The sequence below is a fragment of the Scyliorhinus canicula genome, chromosome 14 (assembly GCF_902713615.1).
Source record: "Scyliorhinus canicula chromosome 14, sScyCan1.1, whole genome shotgun sequence".
In the NCBI taxonomy this organism is placed as follows: domain Eukaryota; kingdom Metazoa; phylum Chordata; class Chondrichthyes; order Carcharhiniformes; family Scyliorhinidae; genus Scyliorhinus; species Scyliorhinus canicula.
Window position 1 is genome coordinate 46,616,831 of NC_052159.1, and position 20,516 is coordinate 46,637,346.

The 20,516-nt window shown below is 44.6% G+C and overlaps 1 protein-coding gene across 2 annotated transcripts in view; it reads left to right on the forward strand.

Annotated features, from left to right (window-relative positions):
* Positions 1-20,516, forward strand: part of flt1 (fms related receptor tyrosine kinase 1) — a 269,771-nt gene that overhangs the window by 239,196 nt on the left and 10,059 nt on the right. Inside the window, exons 28-30 of one of the 2 annotated variants that reach the window (XM_038817857.1) lie at positions 1,216-1,300; positions 9,822-9,913; positions 16,648-18,701. In XM_038817857.1, the coding sequence (XP_038673785.1) occupies positions 1,216-1,300; positions 9,822-9,913; positions 16,648-16,750 (280 nt within the window). In that variant the 3' untranslated portion in view covers positions 16,751-18,701. Of the gene's footprint in view, positions 1-1,215; positions 1,301-9,821; positions 9,914-16,647; positions 18,702-20,516 lie in introns of those variants that run through there. The other variant, XM_038817858.1, reaches the window with a different exon arrangement.

Here is a 20,516-nt window from a genome sequence, read left to right on the forward strand (position 1 = left end):
TGAAGCAGAAATTTCGGAAGGAGGTGAGGCCCAGATGCTTTTAACTGACCAACCTCATTTTAATATTCACAATATGACTTTCACCTGAAGCCAGCAAGTAAGATATGAAGGCTGCAACAAATGGATGATGGTTTGGCGAGTCAGAGAAAGAGGAAGGCGCAGGTTCATGGATTCTTACTGAAGAACAAAAAATATTGCTCACCTCTGCTTTGTCTGACCAATCTGCTGCTTCTTGCCAGGATTTCTGTGGTGGTTTTGACTGTGGTGGACATTCTGAGTTGTAAGAATCACATTCATCCCAGGTTCAATTCCCAGCTTGGGTCGCTGTCCATGAGGAGTCTGCACGTTCTCCCCGTGTCTGTGTGGGTTTCCTCCGGGTGCTCCGATTTCCGACCACAAGTTCAGAAAGACGTGCTGTTAAGTAATTTGGACATTCTGAATCCTCCCTCTATGTACCCGAACAGGCGCTGGAATGTAGCGACTAGAGGCTTTTCACAGTAACTTTGTTGCAGTGTTAATGTAAGCCTACTTGTGACAGTAAAGATTATTATTCCATTAAGTGCTGCAGCTATCACAAGGCCCTGATTTAAACTTTATTCGGCCCACACCTGCTTGCCGCAGGAGCCTCCACTGACTTCAAAGCCTGTGGAGAAAAGATGTTGCATGGTAGAAATTGTCTGGATTCAGGGCCAATAAATGGACCAGGCCAATTTTAACCCCCTACATTCACTGTTCCTATGAGTGGGGAGTGGGGGGGGAGGGGGGGGGGGGGGGGGGGGGGGGGGGGGGGGGGGGGCTGATGTATGGATTTACTTGTAATATTTGATTTGACTTGACAATTGCTGCCAACCACTGCAATAGAATTTAGTGTATCCACATCTTTTCCCCATTTTAGTTTACTGAATAATAGTTGTTGTTTTGACAGTCCCTACTTTACATTCCAGTGTTAAATGCCATTTTTCAGTTTGCAGAGTTGGTCTGCGTTCAGACAACCTCAGAAATATACAGCTTCCACACAAGTTTATGCCATATACAATTTTAGACATTCTTCTTACATACATATATTGATGTCATTAAATATTCTGCACTGCCATTAAAGTCATTAAAGATCATGAAACAGAATTTAATAAGATTTTGCTCATGATTAAACTCAGAGATGTTTTTGCCTTCACTGCGGTCTCAATTTCAAAGTGTAACATATTGCTGTCCCTGCAGACATAGTAACACTTGTGTGAAGAAACAACCACAGAATTTAAAGACATTTGAAGAGTTACCACTTGAGCGTACAACTTTAACAGATGTAAGTTTTCTTATGAATCTAGATTGTCGAGCACTGTTTGATAGCTTTGGCTCTGCTTCAAAACTTAAGAGTTACAATACAGCGTTGCCAGCATCCTTCCCCACATTACAATGGATAGATGTTATCAACCGTGTTGTGACCAACTTCACAAAATACTTTTGGTTTGCCGCTGAATCTTTGCCTCTGCCCTTTTGAAATTTTGAACACCTTAGGCTTTATGGTAATAATGAAATACAAAGGAAGATATGATTGTAAATATTTCAGGAAATGAGAACTCGAGCCATTACCAATTATTTTGAATTATTCTCACGCTTTGAAAGTTAATTTTAATCAAACAGAGAAAGATGGAGCTTTTGAGCTTAAACTCCAAAGGTTCTTCTGAAATATAAAGTGTTTCCTTTGTTCACTACTTGAATCAAGTGTGAGTAATCGTATTGGGGTAGATTTGTTTGCCACACTGATTCACAACCAGCATCATACCAAATATTAAAAACAATTAATTCTTAGCAATAAGGTGCACGATTTCCTCTCAAAACTTAATCCACTTCAGTTGAAATTGGAGCAAATAAGAGTCTGCATTCAAAATTATCATAAGGTACAAAACAGTTGGGAGATTTAAAATGACAGTGGGAAGGAACTGAACCAGACATAACAATAGCCCAGGATGGCAGGCTAATGACAGAAATGTTAATCAAAGGACCTGCACACAGTAGAATGGAGCCAGGAGGAAGGGGAATGGGGGGGTGGGGTAACAGCAAGATATCTTCAGGCAACTTGTATTTTTGTTGTTCACCACTCCTCCCAACCCTTTCGTTAATAATGTTCAGTCTGGATGATAGTACTGTTTGAAAATTAAAATAGGAAAGAAAATGTGAGAAGGCTATTATCCAGATGCAATTTTTGAAATCATTTATCATAACTATGCCAGTTAATATTGTTTAGTTTCCTTGAAGGGAATGATTTGTAATTCTCTGGTAAATGCCTGGGGTGAGATTTAGCGGGTCTGTTAGTCGCAGGCTCGAATCTTGCTGTGGCCTCAAAATCGCGTGAGAGGCCAAAACCTGGATTCACACCGGTGAAATTTCGAAACGTGATCTTCCTGGGCCCTCTCCGATGACGCGATCCGGTTCACACCTAGGAAGGCCACGAACATGATTTGGGTTGTCAGTTTGGGTTGTCACGTCACCCTGTTCTGCCCACTGCAGATGAGTTGTGCCAGACTCAGGAAGGGGGGATTCTGATTCGCTGATCTCTCCCAGGGTCTCTGGGTGGAAGGCCCCTGGAGGTTTTTCCAGCGAACCGTCCTCCCTCCAGCTGCTGATGAGGATGGAGAGGTAGCTGGAGTGTGGTCCAGATACCTCAATGTCATCTGGCGTTGCCAGTCCTGAAGGCCCACCATGGTCTGTCCATACGGTTGAACTCCTCAACCATGCTTCTCAGGGACTGAGCCATGCTTCGCAATCTCCTGTCATGGATCTGACCTTTGGCCCCAGGCATTGCACTGTCAACGCCACCCTTGTGGTGTTGGCCTGGGTGTCACACATTGCAGGCAATATCTCATGCAACAGAAGGTTTTGGGACACCTCCATTCGATTTTACAATCGCAGGAATGTCACTGCCAATCCCACCTTGTATTCCCACCTCTTTGTATCTCCACTGCTAAGGGATAAATGGCCACTGGCTGAGTCCTGGCATCCAGAAAACTGTTTATTCCTTCACTTTGTATTCAGGTGGCTGCTATCCAGCCATTCACACATCATCGGGCCACATCTTTTGTTTATTTACTTTACCCATTGCCACAAAACCTTTCGTCACATAGGGCGTGATTTGAAAATATATATATTTTTATTAAGCTTTTGTCATTTTATACAAAAATACAAACACAACAGTAACCGTAAAAGAAAAGAATAATAAACTGATCTACGCAACCGTCCCTCTTGAATCAAACACCCCCCCATTGCTCCCTCCCCCCTTCTACACCCCTCTAGCAGCTATCAGTGACCAATTCCTTGAAACTTTGTATTAACAGTTGCCACCTCCAATAAAATCCTTCAATTGAACCCCTCACAGTGTATTTGACCTTTTTGAGGTGTAAAAACGCCATTACGTAACCTAGCCACGCTGAGGCACTAGGTGGCGTCACCAACTTTCATCGCAACAGGACTCGTCTCCGAGCAAAGGCAAGGACATCTGCCGCTGTACCCTTCCGTAACTCCGGCACATCTGATACCCCAAATATAGTCGCAAAAGGACAGGGCTCCAGCTGAGTGTTCAGGATCGCCGACATGGTGCTGGAAAAGGAGACCCAAAAATCCACAAGCTTGGGACAGGACCAGAACATGTGTGTGTGATTAGCGGGTCCGTCGAACAGCGCTCGCACCCATCCTCCAACCCCGCAAAGATACAACTCATTTTGGCTTTAGTTAGGTGCGTCCTAAACACTACATTGAGATGTATCAAGCTCAACTTGGCACACGTTGACTTGGCAAGCACCCTACGAAGGATCTCACTCCACTCCACCTCCTTCAATATAGGTCCTAACTTCTCCTCCTATTTGGTCTTCACCCCCTCCGCCGAGACCGAATCATCCCCCTGAATCCGCCTATATATGCCGGACATAATACCCTCTTCCGATCCTGAACAGGAAAAGATCCTCTCCAGCAAGGAAGATGGCAGCTGCACAGGGAATGCTGGAGACATCTGTCTAACAAAATTCCATACCCAAAGATACCTAAACCAAGCCCAAGAGCCCAAATTTCTCTTTCAATTCTTCCAGGCTAGCAAACCGCTGCTCCAGAAATAGATCACACACTCTCTCCCAGCCCCTTCCCCATCCACACCCCAAACGTAGCATCCACGTGTGCTGGCTCGAACAGGTGGTTAACACAAATAGGGGCCAGCCTTGACACTGACCCCATCTTAAAATGCTGACGGAGTTGCCTCCATATTTTTTAAGTGGACACAATAACCGGGTTGGACAAGTACTTTACTGGAGCAAATGGCAGAGACGGTGTCACTAGTGCTCCCAAACAAGATCCTCTACACAACCCAGACTCCTTCTGCACCCAGGTAGACGGCAGGTCCCCACACCACCCCAACAACTTCTCTGCATTGGCGGCCCAGTAATAAAATATCAGAGTTGGCTGCGCAAGGTCCCCGACTGTCTGTCCTTCTGTCAGACACCATTCTGAATCTTTGGAGTTTTACCAGCCCATATGAAACTTGATAGAAGCTGCTCAGCGCCCCCCAAAAAGATGACTTGGGTAGAAATACCGGAAGGCACTGAAATAGGAAAAGGAATCTTGGCACAATATTCATCTTGTTTGATTGAAGCCTGCCTGCCAAGGACAATGGGAGGCTGTCCCACCTTTGCAGGTCAGCTTTGACCCTGTCCACTAGGCAGATGCAGTTCAATTTACGGAGCCGTGCCCAATCCAGAGTCATCTGCCTTTAATGTACATTTAGTAAATTCTGACAGCTTATGGCCTCCTCATTATAGAAATCCATTTTGTTTTTAAAATCCAACACTTGAAATAGACTTTTTCCTGTAAAATAAATGGTCAAACAATCCTGAAATAATGCATGTCTGAGGAAGCTGTGATCACACTGTAAAATGTCCTGTTCAAACTGCACTTCAATATTATGCCCTGTCTTGGCTGTCAAGAAACAAGGGAGACACGCAGTCTCCAAAGACAGTATAGAGAAGAGCCATAACTCTGATCCCGAGGGCGGGAATTTCCCATTAGTGACGGGAAACTCTTTTTGTGTCAGAAATCTACCTCCTGTGGGAATGTAAATGAGTTTTGAAAATTTTCTTGAGGGCGAGTCATTAATCGGGATGGAGACTAGTTTCCTGTCCATTTGAATCTAATGGGGGAAGTAATGGAGACAGGTTTCAGACACCCATGGCAGCCATCCCTGAGGCTGCTGCTTGTCCTAAAGGAGATTGTGGCAAAGCCTGTCACTGCACCAATCTGTCTCAGAACAGCTACATCACTGGCATCCATCCAACACTGTGGAAACTTTCCCATGTAAGTGTTGTCCACAAAAAGCAGGGCAAATCCAATGCAGAAAATGACCACCTCATTAGTCTCCTCTTGATCGTCAGCAAAGTGATGGAAATGGTTGTTGACAGTGTTACCAAGCAACACTTACACAGAAATAACCTACTCACTGATGCTCAGTGTGGGTTCCGTCAGGGCCAATCAGCTCCAAACATGGACCAAAAAGCTGAGGTGCAGAGGTGAAGTGAGAGTGACTACGCCTGACATTAAGGCAGCAATTGACTGGGTGTGGCATCAAGGAGCTCTGAAAAAATTGAAGCTAAGGGGAACTGGGGCTAGACTTTCTACTGTTTGGAGTCCAGCAAGCACAAGGAAGATGGTTGTGATGATGGGAGGTCAATCATCTCAGTCCCAGGACATCACTGCAGGAGTTCCTCAGGTGGGTGCCTCGAACCAGCTATCCTCAGCTGCTCCATCAGTGTTAGAAGTGGAAATGTTCAATGATCGCACAATGTTCAACACCATTCCTAACTCTCGGATGCGGTCCCATTTTGCAACAAGACCTGGACAATATTCAGGCTTGGGGTTGATCAGTGACAAGTGGCATTCATGCTACACAATTGCCAGGCAGTAACCATCTCCAACAAGAGAGAATCTAACCATTTCCCCATGACTTTTATGGCATTACGATCACTGAATTACCCACTGTCAATATCTGGGGGTTGCCACTGACCAAAACCTGAACTGGACTAGCTCTTTAGATACTGTGACTACAGGGGCTTTTCACAGTAACTTCATTGAAACCTACTTGTGACAATAAGCTAATAAAAAAGCAGGTCAGAGTCTAGGAATTTTGAGGTGAGTAACTCACCTCCTGAATCCCTCAACCCTGTCCAAAACCTACAATGCACCAGTCAGGAGTGTAATGAAATACTCTCCACTTGCCTGGATGAGTGCAGCTCCAACAGCATTCAAGAAGCTGGAAACCAGGGCAGCACGGTGGCCTAGTGGTTAGCACAACTGCCTCACGGCGCTGAGGTCCCAGGTTCGATCCCGGCTCTGGGTCACTGTGGAGTTTGCACATTCTCCCCGTGTCTGCGTGGGTTTCGCCCCCACAATCCAAAGATGTACAGGCTAGGTGGATTGGCCACGCTAAATTGCCCCTTAATTGGAAAAAATAATTGGGTAATCTAAATTTATTTTAAAAAAAGAAGCTGGAAACCACCCAGAACAAAGCAGTCTTGTGATTGGCATGCCGTCCATCTAACTAAACATTCACGTACTCTACTACTGATGCACAGTGACAGCGGTGTGTATCATATACAAGATGCACTCCAGAAACTCACCAATGGTCTTTCGACAGTACCTTCCAAACCCACAGTCTCTATCATCTAGAAGAACAAGGACAGCAGATGCTTGGGAACACCACCGCCTGCAAGTTCCCCTCCAAGGCACTTACCATCCTGAGTTGGAAATACATTGCTTTTCCTTCACTGTCACTGGATCAAAATCCTGGAACTCCCTCCTTAGCAGCACTGTGGGTGTACCTGTACACATGGACTGCAGCAGTTCAAGAAGGCGGCTTACAACCACCTTCTTAAGGGCAATTAGGGATGGACAATGATTACCAGTATTTTTTAATGACCTAGGCCTTGATGTACAGGATCTTACCAATTACATCCACATCTCGTGAAAGAACGAATGAAAGGGACCCGAGAAGGCACGGGGAAGAGAGAGTCATGGCGCCCTTGAGGTGGAGGAGGGAATTCTATTCCAGGTGGGTGGCAGAATGCACTTCATCATGCAGCAGGGGCTCATCTCTCTCTTCAGCTTCGTCTCCCTGTGCCTGAGAGTATTTCAGGTCACGCCCTGAATGCTCCAGCTACTGGACCCAGTGCCATCTGAGCCCTCAATGCCCCATCAGGTGTGATTCTGATGTGTTGTTGGTAAAGAAGGCACATCTGTTGTCTGGTTGATGCACCATTGTACAGCCTCCTGTGATATGTCACATGAGCCCGCAGCTGACAAGGGCACAGACTCTCTCCCAGAGTCTCCTTTGTCATTGGTTCTTAGTCACGTACATGGGTTTCTGCCACTGTCATCGATCCTGTGATCAGGTTAGTGTCTCCCCCTTAAATCCCTCGTCCCTCACTTCTGGCCTCCTGATGCCTAGACTCTGCCCTCAATGTGAAGGCAGGGGCTGTTCAATTCTACTGGTCTCAGTTGTAGGGTACCGCACCAATTTCCATTTGCAGTCTTCCTGGTGCTCTGGTGGTCCAAACAGCTCTCTCTACCGCTGATGCCCATGAAATTCCAGGTGATACCAGGAAGGTGAGGCCCCCTGAACTATAAAAGTTCTTTGTTCTTAATTAAGGAATGGCAGGCGGCGTGGCACAGTGGTTAGCACTGCTGCCTCATGGCACCGAGGACCCGGGTTCAATCCTGGCCCCGGGTCACTGTTCATGTGGGGTTGCATAATCACCCCGTGTCTGTGTGGATCTCACCCCACAACCCAAAGATGTGCAGGGAGGGTGGATTGCACTCTAAATTGCCCTTAATTGGAATTCAAAAATTTAAAAAAAAATAAATTTACAGTATTCAATTTTTTTTTCCAATTAAGAGGGAAATATAGTGTGGCCAATCCACCTACTCTACACATCTTTGGGTTGTGGGAGTGAAACCCACGCAGACACAGGGAGAATGTGCAAACTCCTCACAGGCAATTATAAAGGAGTGCAGGAGAAGCCTGGCAGGCCTCAAGCAACCACCAATGAAGAAGAGAAGATAACAGGTTGCTCAATTAACCAAAAAGGGGGCAGCACGGTGGCCTAGTGGTTAGCACAACCGCCTCACGGCGCTGAGGTCCCAGGTTCGATCCCGGCTCTGGGTCACTGTCCGTGTGGAGTTTGCACATTCTCCCCGTGTCTGCGTGGGTTTCGCCCCCACAACCCAAAAACGTGCAGGCTAGGTGGATTGGCCACGCTAAAATTGCCCCTTAATAGAAAAAATGATTGGGTACACTAAAATTTAAAAAAAAATTAACCAAAAAGGCATCCCACACCAAAGAAGCAAAACCAACCTCCCAGGATGCACCCAACAAGCACACTCGAAAAGGGACATTCCAAACCCCTAGAGGCAACAAGATATTTGCCACAGCACTGGACCTGGCCTAGCCCAGCATGTCCCAACACACAGGGAAAAATACTCCCAGGATCTCCAACACACCCCAAAACCTGTACCTCAGCCAAACCCATACCTCTCCCACCCCTTCTGGAGCAGTGCACCATCCCTGAGAATGCTGAGAAGAAAAGGACAATCACTCTAGCCCTAGCTGGGGGAACCCCAACACGAAAGGAAGCAGAACCGTCAAGACCCCCAATAATTGGACCACCTCCAACCCTCATGACTAGGATCGAGAATAGGACGATATAGGATCAGCGATCGTTGGGCCCAGCCGCCCCTGGCCTTGAAGATTGGATTTTTTGTGATCCATTGAATCTGATGCACCAAGCCTCCAAATCAAGATTACCAAAACATGACAATTTTCAAACTCAATCAGGAACTCGCTTTTCACCTTGTGCCAGGGACTGAGCCCGTGAACACACCTAGTCCCCGCCCCTCCTACCCAAACACTTACAACATGCAATAGGATCTCGACAACATGAAGGTGGGCTTTCACCAGGGAAAGTGCTCTTTCAAGTGTCTGAGCTCTCTCATGCGCCTCCACTGATCTCCAAAAGGTACCCCGCAATTCTTCAAGGTGAGCTCCAATGACCTGCATCGCAGGGCTGAGATTTTCAACCAAGACAACATTTTCAGCGGAAGCCATCGTCCAAATACAAATAGTACCACCAAAGCAAGAGCCTGCTCAGCAGCAACTATACCAGTGCCCACCCCCAGCCCAAGGGACCGCCATCAACATACGAGGAGTTTTACGATTTACCTCGGCTCTTCTTCACAAAACACCAATCAGGAACCTCCAATGACATAGCGCAAGGCATGTAACCCAAGAGAAAGCAAATATGAAACGTGCACCAGGATGACGTCTGGCCACATGGTTCAGTGGCCATTTTGTTCTCAATCCTACCTCTGTTCCGGCCTGATCAGGACTGGGAGAATCAAGCCCCTAGCTTGAGTCTAACTTATCAATAAGGACTGGAGCAATTTGGGTTTTTTCACTTTAGAATGCAGGCATCGAAGAGGCAATCACAGTTATAAATTAAACTGGAAGCAGGACAAAGAGGCAGAGCGTCAAACTATAAACGGTAATTTTAAGGTTGATATCAGGATGCTTCTCACCCAAAGTGATCAACACTGGACTCCTGGCAGACACAAAACTCTGGGATCATTCAGAAACAATTAGAGGAGCGGAGGGGAGAGCGTTGGGTCTTTCGAGAGGTTTTATTCAATGTCCTATAACCATATTTAAAAATGTTGGAAGGATCTACTAGATCACATAGCCAATTACAAAGTTAAAAAGCAATCCTGTATTAATTTGCTGTTGTTTTTTTTTTCAGGATTATCAGGATAGTGGAATGGTTTTAACATCAGAAGAATTGGATCATCCAATGTGGATGGAGAGCAAACCAAGGCATTCACAGTCTTCTGGGTAAATCAACATAATATGCAACATCATCGCAAAAAGCAGTAATTATAAGAGGAAACTGGGACTACATGGTTTAGAAATTGAAATAGGCCAGATCAGGGAATACATAGTTTGGCACTCTATGTTTGTCTGCACTACATTTGCAGGGAAGTGATTAAGTGGGAAATCCTTGTTGTGGCGAAATGCTTTTTAAAAGAATGACTAAATTTGTGCTGCATAAACATAATTCCAAATACCGATAGCCAAGTAAACTTGCTGGAGCAGCTTAATTCCTGAGTAAACCTTTGCTATTCATGAGTGTCCCATTAATTATCTGGTGGCTTTGTGATTCATTCTAACTTAATTAGGTTTCAATGCTTAGAATAAAAATGCTAGCAGGATTTTCATGTGAAACCCTTCCTGTACTTTCCTACTTCCTAAAGCATTATTCCTTATTTTATTTGCAAAACAGGAATAGATCCAGCTTGTAGAGGTTTTTAACAGCTGCAAGTGCGATCGATTGACAAAAATAGGCTATTAAAAAATTATACATGCAGAGACAGAACTGAAAAGTGTAAAGCAGTCAAATATTGGGAGGAGAGATGGGTGTCAACATTTTTTTCGAAGGAAAAATGAAAGTCAGATTGGAAACGTGATATTAAATGGTTCAGAAGTGATTCCCAACAACAAAAAACTGAGTATAGTCTAAAAAGCTAATGTTCTTTTTTGTAGTTGAAGAAAGGATGCATTTCGGAACGTAATCCTCCACACTGGTCCCTGGTGTAATTTTTTTAAATGGCCTTGTCCACATTACATCATTACATACCATTAGTAGAACAACTTAAACATTTTTACTTTCATGTTTTGGCTAGACCTGTGCCATTAATAGGAACTAAACATGAAATAGAGGATATCCTAACGGGTTATTCTGCCAATTGATTTTTTTCTAAACTAATTTATGCAAAGAAACAAAGCACAACTCGTAACAGGAGAATGGGAAATGAAGGAAAAGCATTAATATATGTTTATGCAAGGCAATCCAGAATAAGAAAGAACGTGCCCGTTTTTAAAAAGTAGTAAGTGTTTCATATCAGTGGATAACTTTTGAAGTAGTGGGCCGACTCGGTGGCAGAGTGGTTAGCACTGCTGCCTCACGGTGCCAGGCACCCAGATTTGATTCCAGTCTTGGGTGTCTGTGTGGAGTTTGCGCATTCTCCCTGTGTCTGCTTGGATTTCCTCCGGGTGCTCCCGTTTCCTCCCACAGTCCAAAGATGTGCAGGTTAGGTGGATTGGCCATGATCAATGCACAAATGTTCCACTCATATTGCAGCTTGAAGTTAAACCAGGCATACCAGCTACTAAGCCAATCTAACTCAAATGTTAGAGGTAAACTATAGAGATGCATTATATTGTGTGACATTTGTTCAGTTATCATGCTGACAGAGCTATATCAAGTCGGATGACATATAAAGAAAGAAGTTCCACATTTCTATTCTCTAATATTAGGTCCAGCAGAGAAAATTCAATGGGGTCTCAGGGTCCTGATCAGAGACAGAGAGCCCACTGAACTGCACACCAATCTTTCAGGACCAAAAAATGTCCTTGACCAAACATACACTTTTAACCCCATCTAATTATGTTGTGATCATATCCTGCAATCTGTTCTCTGTACAAAAACACTTCACTACCACATTTACGATAGTCCCTTTAATGGCATTTCCAGAGAACTTATACATAAGTGTGTTACCTTCATGTATAAACGATCTGCTAATTTCCCTTCTTACTCCTAGCTTCCTGATCCTTAGGAAGAGGTGTACTTTTTTCTAAAACTTATTCAAAGGCACTTTGGCCAGAGCACTTCCGCACACCACAAAATTAGAAATACCGTAATACTCTTCAAAAGGAAGGTCATTTACTTAGAGTATCAAAGTGTCTATAACAGATTATAATGGAATTAGTTAGGTTCAAACATTATCTCTAACATATCAAGAAATATACATCAATATGGTTCCCCTCCAAGGCACCCACCATACTGACCTGGAAATATGTCCACTGTTCCTTCAATATCATTGGGTCAAAATCCTGGAACTCCCTTGCTAACAGTAATGTGGGTGTACCTACGCCTGAGGGACTGCAGCAGTTTAAGAAGGCAGCTCGCTACTGTTGTGTATTCATATTTGTTTCTAGTTGGAACAAAGTCACTTTAAGAGTCCGATCATGTAATTATATTGATGACGCCATTGACCATTTGCACGTGAAAATGGGCAGACTATCCTTTTTTTTATAAATGTTTTTTTATTGGGTTTTTGAACAAGGTATAATTACCGTTATGTACACAGAATAAGAAACATATATATATATATATATACATACACATACTTAGAAGAGAAGGGCACACCCCAACATAGAATACAATAAAATATGAAATAGAATAACATAGGGTATTGTGCACCAGCTCGACAGCGGCAGCTCTGTACACCTGGCAAAATTATTTACACCACGTAAGTAGGCGACTGTTTGCGGGGGGTGGAGTGGGGGGAAGGGGGGCGGGGACTGGGGAGGCAAATATACATTTGGGTGCCGGGGAGATAATTACAGTGTCCGATACTTGGCTGTGTTTTGTGTTGTTGTCGCCTGCTTCTCCCGGACGGGTCTCGCTGCCGTCCCGCACTCGCCTCCGCTTCTGCTGCTCCTCCAGTCCTCCACCTTTATTTTCCTCATTCCCCGCTCCTGGAGACGTCATGCACGTTTTGGCATCCCGTGCCTTCCTTCCGGCTCCCGTTTCCCTACCCCACAGGTTCTCCTCTTGTGCCCCCCCCCCCCCCCCCCCCCTCTACGGTTCGTCTGTCTTTCCTCAGGTTTAGCTGTCTCCCCCCCCCCCCCCTCCCCCACCCTGTGACTCACATTTCTTTCCTCAGGTTTAGCCATCTCCCCCCCTCCCTGCCTCCCTCCCTCCCTCCCAGTCTATCTCTCCCTTTCATGCTTTGGCTACCTTCACCTGATTCTTGACTACTTTCCCCTGATTCTTGGCTACCTGGCTATTCTTCCTCTTGTTCGTTGGCCACAAATAAGTCCCGGAACATTCGCGTGAATGGCTCCCACGTTCTGTGGAAGCCGTCGTCTGACCCTCGGATGGCGAATTTGATTTTCTCCATTTGGAGAGATCGGACAGCCAGTCTGCAGCTCTGGGTGGTGCTGCTGACTGCCAGCCAAACAGGTTTCTATGGCGGGCGATCAGGGAGGCAAAGGGAAGGGCGTCTGCCCTCCTCCCCAGGAATAGATCTGGCTGGTCCGAGACGCTGAAGACCGCCACTTTCAGGCATGGCTCCACCCTCACCCCCACCACTTTGGACATTGCCTCAAAGAAGGCTGTCCAATGTGTTCTATTCCTGCATGTTCTCAGGAATTGGCTTAAATTGGTTTAGACAATAATTCTTGCTCACGAGTAAGGATGAAGGGGATAAACGGAAGCTTTTTTGGTGGCCAAGGCTCAGGAGCCTCCTCATCAACTTTTAGCAACTAGAACTAGTTTGCCAGAGACAGAGTCAACCGAGAGTCCACAACAAACTGTGCCAAGTGGAGACCTAGACATTCCTGAGAACCTGACGATACCAGAAACAACTGTGGAAGACAGTACCCCAGTTGAGGACACTTCAACACCGAAACAACCTCTGAACACTACTTCGACTCCGGTTGAGACAACTACAGACGACATCTAAACTAAATCAAAAACACCAGAGGTTGCAGTCAACTCAAAAAAACAGACGTCTGAGCTTCGCCAACAACCACACAGAAAACAATGTCCTCCGAAACGTTGTCTCTATGATTGTTGTCTCTGTTAATTGTTCATAGTATAAATTTTAATTGTGAATGTTATAATGTGGGTGAGATTCTCTGTTTGGGAGTCCCCGCCACAGTAAAATTGCAACACATTTACACGTGGGAGCACAAATCGGGAAGCAATTCCGTATCCATTGCCATACAAATCTATACATGGCAAGGAATACGAGGGTTTCCCAAGGAAATCCCGCTATCCGGCCACCATTTCGCACAAACCCCTGCCACCACCCCCACAAACACCCCCTGGGCACTTCCTTCAGCACTTACTAGGGTACTGCCTGGGGCCTGACCGTCTCCCCCAGAGGCTGTAATTGCCTGTGTGCCTCCGGCGGGTTCTGCTCACCAGGTGCACATCGTGGGGGTCCTGCTGTGATTTACCCTTACATGGCCTCACATCAGCGTGAATTGACAACTTAACCTAGGGAGACTATCAGGTGTAAAGGCCTGATAATTATCTTTCAATTGATGCAAATGGGGATCCCAATTTATAAAGTTGGGATTTTGTTACTTCATTGGTTGGGTGGGGACAATCGACCCGGGAAACCCGCGGCGTAAGAGTTGTTTTGGGACTCCCATGTGATTCTCCTCCCCCCTCTGCCATTCCTTCCCCCCCGAAAATAGGAGGGTAAAATCCCCCTCTAATTTTAAAAGTGTCAAGGGATGGGGAAATAGAGGTTCAGCCATGATCATATTGAATAGTGGAGCAGGCTCAAAGGGCTGAATGATCTACTCCTGCTCCTACTTTCTCTGTTTCTCTGTTTCTCTGTTTACTTTCCGACTTAACTTTGTGTTGTCAGCAAATTTAGCAATCATGTCTTCAGCCCTTTCATCCAAGTTATTTATATAATATTGCAACCATCGTTCGCAGATTCCACTAATCTGACTTCACATCTTACCTCTTCCATTACAGTTTTAAACAAAATCCAATATACCCCCTGACCAGAACTTTATATATCAGGTGCTCTGGCACTATGCATTATGTACTGAAGAAAGACCCTACTCTAGCTGAGTCTTGACTGCCAGAAATGGCTTAGGATGAAAGTTGATCTGATCTGTCACTGATGGAGCAGTAACTTTACCAATGACCCTATGGTTGAATCATATTCTTATGACAATTCATTGTGAACAGGTTTCATCTCTCAAATAGCTAAGCTAAAAATGATGTTGCTTCTTTAAAGGTAAAAGCTCCAATATAGAGCAAAAAAGCTGTGTATAATGGTGTCAAAACACTTGGGGAAGCTGGATCATTTCTGAAGTTTCAGTTCAAGCTTCCACATTGCTGCTAATAGAATGTCCAAAATTGGAAATTCACCAGCCTAAGAACTTCGGCACTTGGAAGCATCTTGGTGTTTCTGGAAAGTACCTTACAATATAACCAATAGGAATACTGATAACTCATAAGCCTAGTAAATTGACACCTACCTACAACATGAACAGAATGCACATTTCATAGCTTCAAGAATCAAACTTACACGCATTTCTATGAACAGACATTCTGTCTTGCTTCCCTCCAATAGCTGAAGCTTTACTTTCATTCTCCAAAAGGTAGTGTGTACTTAATTTTTATCAATAATTGAGATAATATATGTAAGAAATCAGTGGCTGGGATTTTCCATCCCCTTTTCGGTGGGCAAGAATGGCAGCAAGAGCAGCCAGTCCAACGGGAGTTCCAAATGGCTTTTACACCATCGGGATTTCCCATTCCGATTGTCCCTGCGCCCCGCCAATGACATAATGGGTGTTGGGAACCCCATCACTATACATTTTAATATAATTTGTGGGCTTCCCCGCTCTATTATCCTCCCACGTTTGGATTTCAGCCCACCCTGCCAGCATGGCAACGTGAGACCCGCCTGCAGGATTCTTTTGACCAAGTGTCTAAAATATGGCAGGAAGAGCTGGTAGGCCCAAAAGCGCCTCTCCCGCTAAAGTCAATATTTTTCCCGCTTCTGGACTGTGATAGAAAGATTCAACAACACTCGTTAAGAAAACATAACAAAGCTTTATTTACGAATTACAACTGCATGCAGAAATGGCTGACACTTGAAGTCAGAGAGCAGTCAGCAAAACTGCTGTTTCCTTCTCAAGTTTGCGCTTTCACAGAGAATCAGCTCAGTATTTATACATTATCTAAATCAGGATTACGTGACTACAGCTTGGTCAGGAATTCAATCAGAAGTACAAACATAAGCGATATCATAAAACAGGCGTCACCTTGCTGACCTTTCAGGACTCTATGTCTCATACCATTATCTTGTCCTTTGATCGCATGTTTAAGAATCGGAGGAGACTTGTTCTGACCCTATCTTGTCGTATTTAGACTGCTTTGGGTTATGACGAGTTAGTCTTATCAGAATTTACGGAGCCCAGGCATTTCGGAACAGCTTGACCTTCTCTGATCTTATTCAGGCTTTAGGTCATGCGAAGTCAGCTTTTCTTACATTGTACCCAGTAGTTGACCAGTTTTCCCATCATGCCATTATTTACTTCGTACAACATCACACTCCTGCCTGAGTTGACACTTAGTCAAACAAATGAAAAAATTCACTCACAGTGTTATTATCGGAAACACAACACCAAGACTAATGTCAGCTGAATAAAAATCTTGTAAATGAAGAAATTACAAATGAAATACATGCAGATACATGAAATGCAGAGGCACTTGCACTGACAAGGGCATAATGAAACTCAAAAGTTCTGTTTTCATTTGGATTCTGACACACTTTTCCTGATACTACTACCTTAATGTTATTTGTAATCATTTTCCTTCAGTACTTTAGCGAGATAATTTCATGCAGACATTAGCAATTTTCTATCTTATAGGCATTATATAATAGTTTCTTTAACCGTTCTTGCAAGAACCAAGCATGCGTTCTTAGATTGTACCTGGCACTGAATCTGCTTTTGTTCTTTTTTAGTTTGAAATCAGCAAGCAAGATGAAAGAGCCAGTATTATTTGAAACTGCCAATCTAGCAAGTACTAACAGTACTGGTTACCACTTTGGAGCTGAAGGCAATTAAATGCCTGAACATGAGAGTTTGGATTTGCTGAATTCTTTTGAGGCAAATATGAGTTGCTGTACACCACCACCAGACTACAATTCACTGACCTTTTATACCTCGCCACCAGTTTAAAGAAGGGCCATTTCATTAATATGGCAAATAGCGAATCTGCACATTCAAAACTTTGCAGCACAATTTGAAAAATACGTTTCCTTATTTAACCATAGTGCGCTACTCATGCACAATAAGCAGATGTTAAATGTATACAAACACTTAATGTACTGACACCAAAGATAATGGCCCAGATTTCATGGTCAGTAGCGAAGCGACTGATCTCGAAGAAAGATTCCCAAAATGATTTAGCAGTCTCTGTGGCATGGAATTTTCCTCTGCTGACATCAATTTGAATCTGGTTTCTAGTTAAGGGGACCTTCAGGTATCCAGCAATAGAGACGACTCATCACATGGGATAAGCAGCCAGTCAAAGTATTTTCACAGACAGCATACCAAGAAGTAATTTGTTCTTATTATCCATACTTACAGTCACATTTCACAGAGAGCAAAATAAATGATTGGGCTGTGCACACAGGATTTAGAAGTATGGTAGTATAGTGTTTATGTTACTGGGCTAGTAGTCCAGAGGCCTGGACTAATGATTTGGAGACATGAGTTCAAATCTTACCTCAGCAACTGGTGAATTTAATTGACTAAACAAATTAGAAATAAAAAGTTAGTATCAATAATGGTAACCATGAAACTACCAACTTGTGGTAAAAACCATCTGGTTCTGCCATGTCCTTTAGGAAATCTGCTGTTCCTTACACAGTCTGGTCTATATGTGACTTCAGACCCCAGCAATGTGATTGGCTCTTAATTGCCTTCTGAAATAGCCTAATAAGTCACTATGTTGCATTCAAGATAAAGACCCATCACATTCTCAAGGTAATTATGAGTAGGCAATACAGAGCATCAGCCTCAATGAATGAATCAAACATGCAAAAGTTGAAACATTGTAAATCCAGTTTTTAAAAAAATAAAGGGTGAATTTTTTTGTCTTAATAGAGAAATTTCGCACATATAAAATTTATTTCCAGGATCAGAGAGGCTTTGTCAATGTATTTGTGAATATATTACATAGTTAAAGACACAGATATGTCTCATTCAATGAGATGCAACTTTTTCAAGGGTTTTTATGGTGGGCTTAATAGCAGAAAAGCGCAAAGTATTGTCAGTTCCGTGATTACTTCTTGATTTCAAAGGTGGTGACATTTGTGGGGAACTCAAGTGTTTTCCTGTTGGGAAGGAGAGAATCACTGAGAGCAACCTCTGTATTTATGTATTTAACTGCTGTTCAGGTGCAGACTCCAGTGGTTACTGTCACTTTCAAGGGAGTAGTGGTGGCAATTGCAATTTTGCTGTCATTAATACCACAAAATTCTGAGTCCAACATTCCAAGGAATAGAATTCTATTCTCTTTCCACGTCGTGGCCTGAACACTATATAACTAGAACAAGTAAAATCTCAACTTGTTGCGTTTTCCAGCTGCTTTTACACTATTCCAGCTATTGGGCTGGATTCTCCAGTTCCTGTTTGCTGGTGGCGCGAAATTAAAGGAAGATCTTGAATTTATCTTGTGCCTTGCATCTTCCCAGAACACTTTGCAGGAGATGGATTATTTTTGAAGTGTTGTCACTATTGTAACCTAGCCAGATAGCTAAATGAAGTGGTGTTTGGTGTGGTTGATGAGTAACAATTCACCAGGGCATTTGGTAAATTTCCCATATCTTCAAATAGTGCTGTTGGATCATTCCAACACACACAAGGTGGTGCTGATGTTTCTGTGTGACATCTCATTTGAAAAATTATATCTGTATAATGTAGCACTCCCAGTACTGTACTGAAGTATTGGCCCAATTAAGGGCTCAAGTCTTTAGGGTGAACTCACAGGGCGGGATTCTCACCGGAGGGAAAACCGGTGCTAACCACTCCGGCATCAACAGCCCCCGAAAGTGAGGAATTCTCCAAATTTTCAGGGGGTGGGTTGACGCCGGAGTGGTTGGTGGCGCTCCAGCCGGCGCAAGTTTGCGCATGCGAATGGCCGGCGTGATCCCGCACATGTGCGGACCGGCCGGCATATATCCGCACATGCACTCTTCGCCATGCCGTCCCCCCCCGGGGAATATGGCGGAGCCCTACAGGGGCCCGGCGTGGAGAAAAGAAGGCCCCCACGGAAACAGCCCGCCTGCAGGATTGGTAGGCCCCGATCGTGGGCCAGGCCACCATGGGGGCCATCCCCAGGGTCGGATCCCCCCCCCCCCCCCCCAGAACTGCCCCAGCACACTTACCTGCCAGGTCCCGCCGTGTGTGAGGTGAGAAATTCACGCCGGCAGGACTGGCCAAAACTGGACGGCTCTCGGCCCATCGGGGATGGGAGAATCGCCGGGGAAGCCGCTGTCAACAGCCCCCGACTGGCGCAGCGGGAATTCCGCTAGCCCCCGAAAAGCGGCGCCGGAGAATAGGGCAACTGACATCGGGGCAGCTGGACGGGAGTCGCCCCTTCCCCTGGGGATTGTCCGATCCAGCGCAGGGTCGGAGAATCAATCTTCTAATTGAAAGAGTTCTACCATTGAGCCAAGTCTAACACTGTAGTTATTGTTTATTTCAGACCATAAGATATAGGAGCACAATTAGGCCGTTTGGCCCACCTTGTCTGCTCCGCCATTCAGTCATGGTTGATCCCCTTATTAATCAAGAACCTATCTATCTGTGTCTTCAAAATACTCAGTGATTTAGCCTCTACAGCGGCAAAGAGTATCACAGATTCACCATCCTGTGACTGACGAAATTCCTCCTCATCTCTGTTTTAAAGGATCATCCCTTTAGTCTGAGATTGTGTCCTCTGGTTCTAGTTTTTCCTAAAAGTGGAAGCATCCTCTCCATGTCCACTCTATCCAGGCCTCACAGTATCCTGTAAGTTTCAAAAAGATCCTCCCTCATCCTTCTAAATTCCAACGAATACAGACCCAGAGTCCTCAACCGCTCCTCATATGACAAACTCTTCATTCCAGGGATTATTCTTGTGAACTTCCTCTAGTCCCTTTCCAAGGCCAACACATCCTTCCTTAGAAACTGCTTACAATACTCCAAATGGGGTCTCAACAGAGCCTTATAGGGCCTCAGAAATACATCCCTGCTCTTGTATTCTGACCCTCGTGACATGAATGCTAACATTGCATTTGCCTTCCTAATTGCCAATTGAACCTGCACATTAACTTTAAGGTTAAACTAGGACTCCTAAGTCCCTTTGTGCTTCTGATTTCCTAAGCCTTTTCCCATTTAGAAAATAGTCTATGCCTGCATTATTCCTTCCAAAGTGCATAACTTCACACTTTTCCACATTGTATTCCATCTGCCACTTCTTTGCCCACTCTCCGAGCCTTTCCAAATCCTTCTGCAGCCCCCCTGCATCCTCAATACTACTTGTCCCTCTGCAAATCTTTGTATCATCTGCAAATTTAGCAAGAGTGCCCTCAGTTCCTTTTTCCAGATCATTATTGTATATTGTGAAAAGTGTGGTCCCAGCACCGACCTCTGAGGCACACCACTAGTCACCAGCTGCCATCCTGAAAAAGACCCCTTTATCCCACTCTCCGCCTTCTGCCAGTCAGCCAATCCTCTATCCATGCCAGGATCTTACCCTTAACACCATGGGTTAGGTGGATTGGCCAGGCTAAATTGCCCTTAGTGTCCTAAAAAATAAGGTTAATGGGGGGTTGTTGGGTTA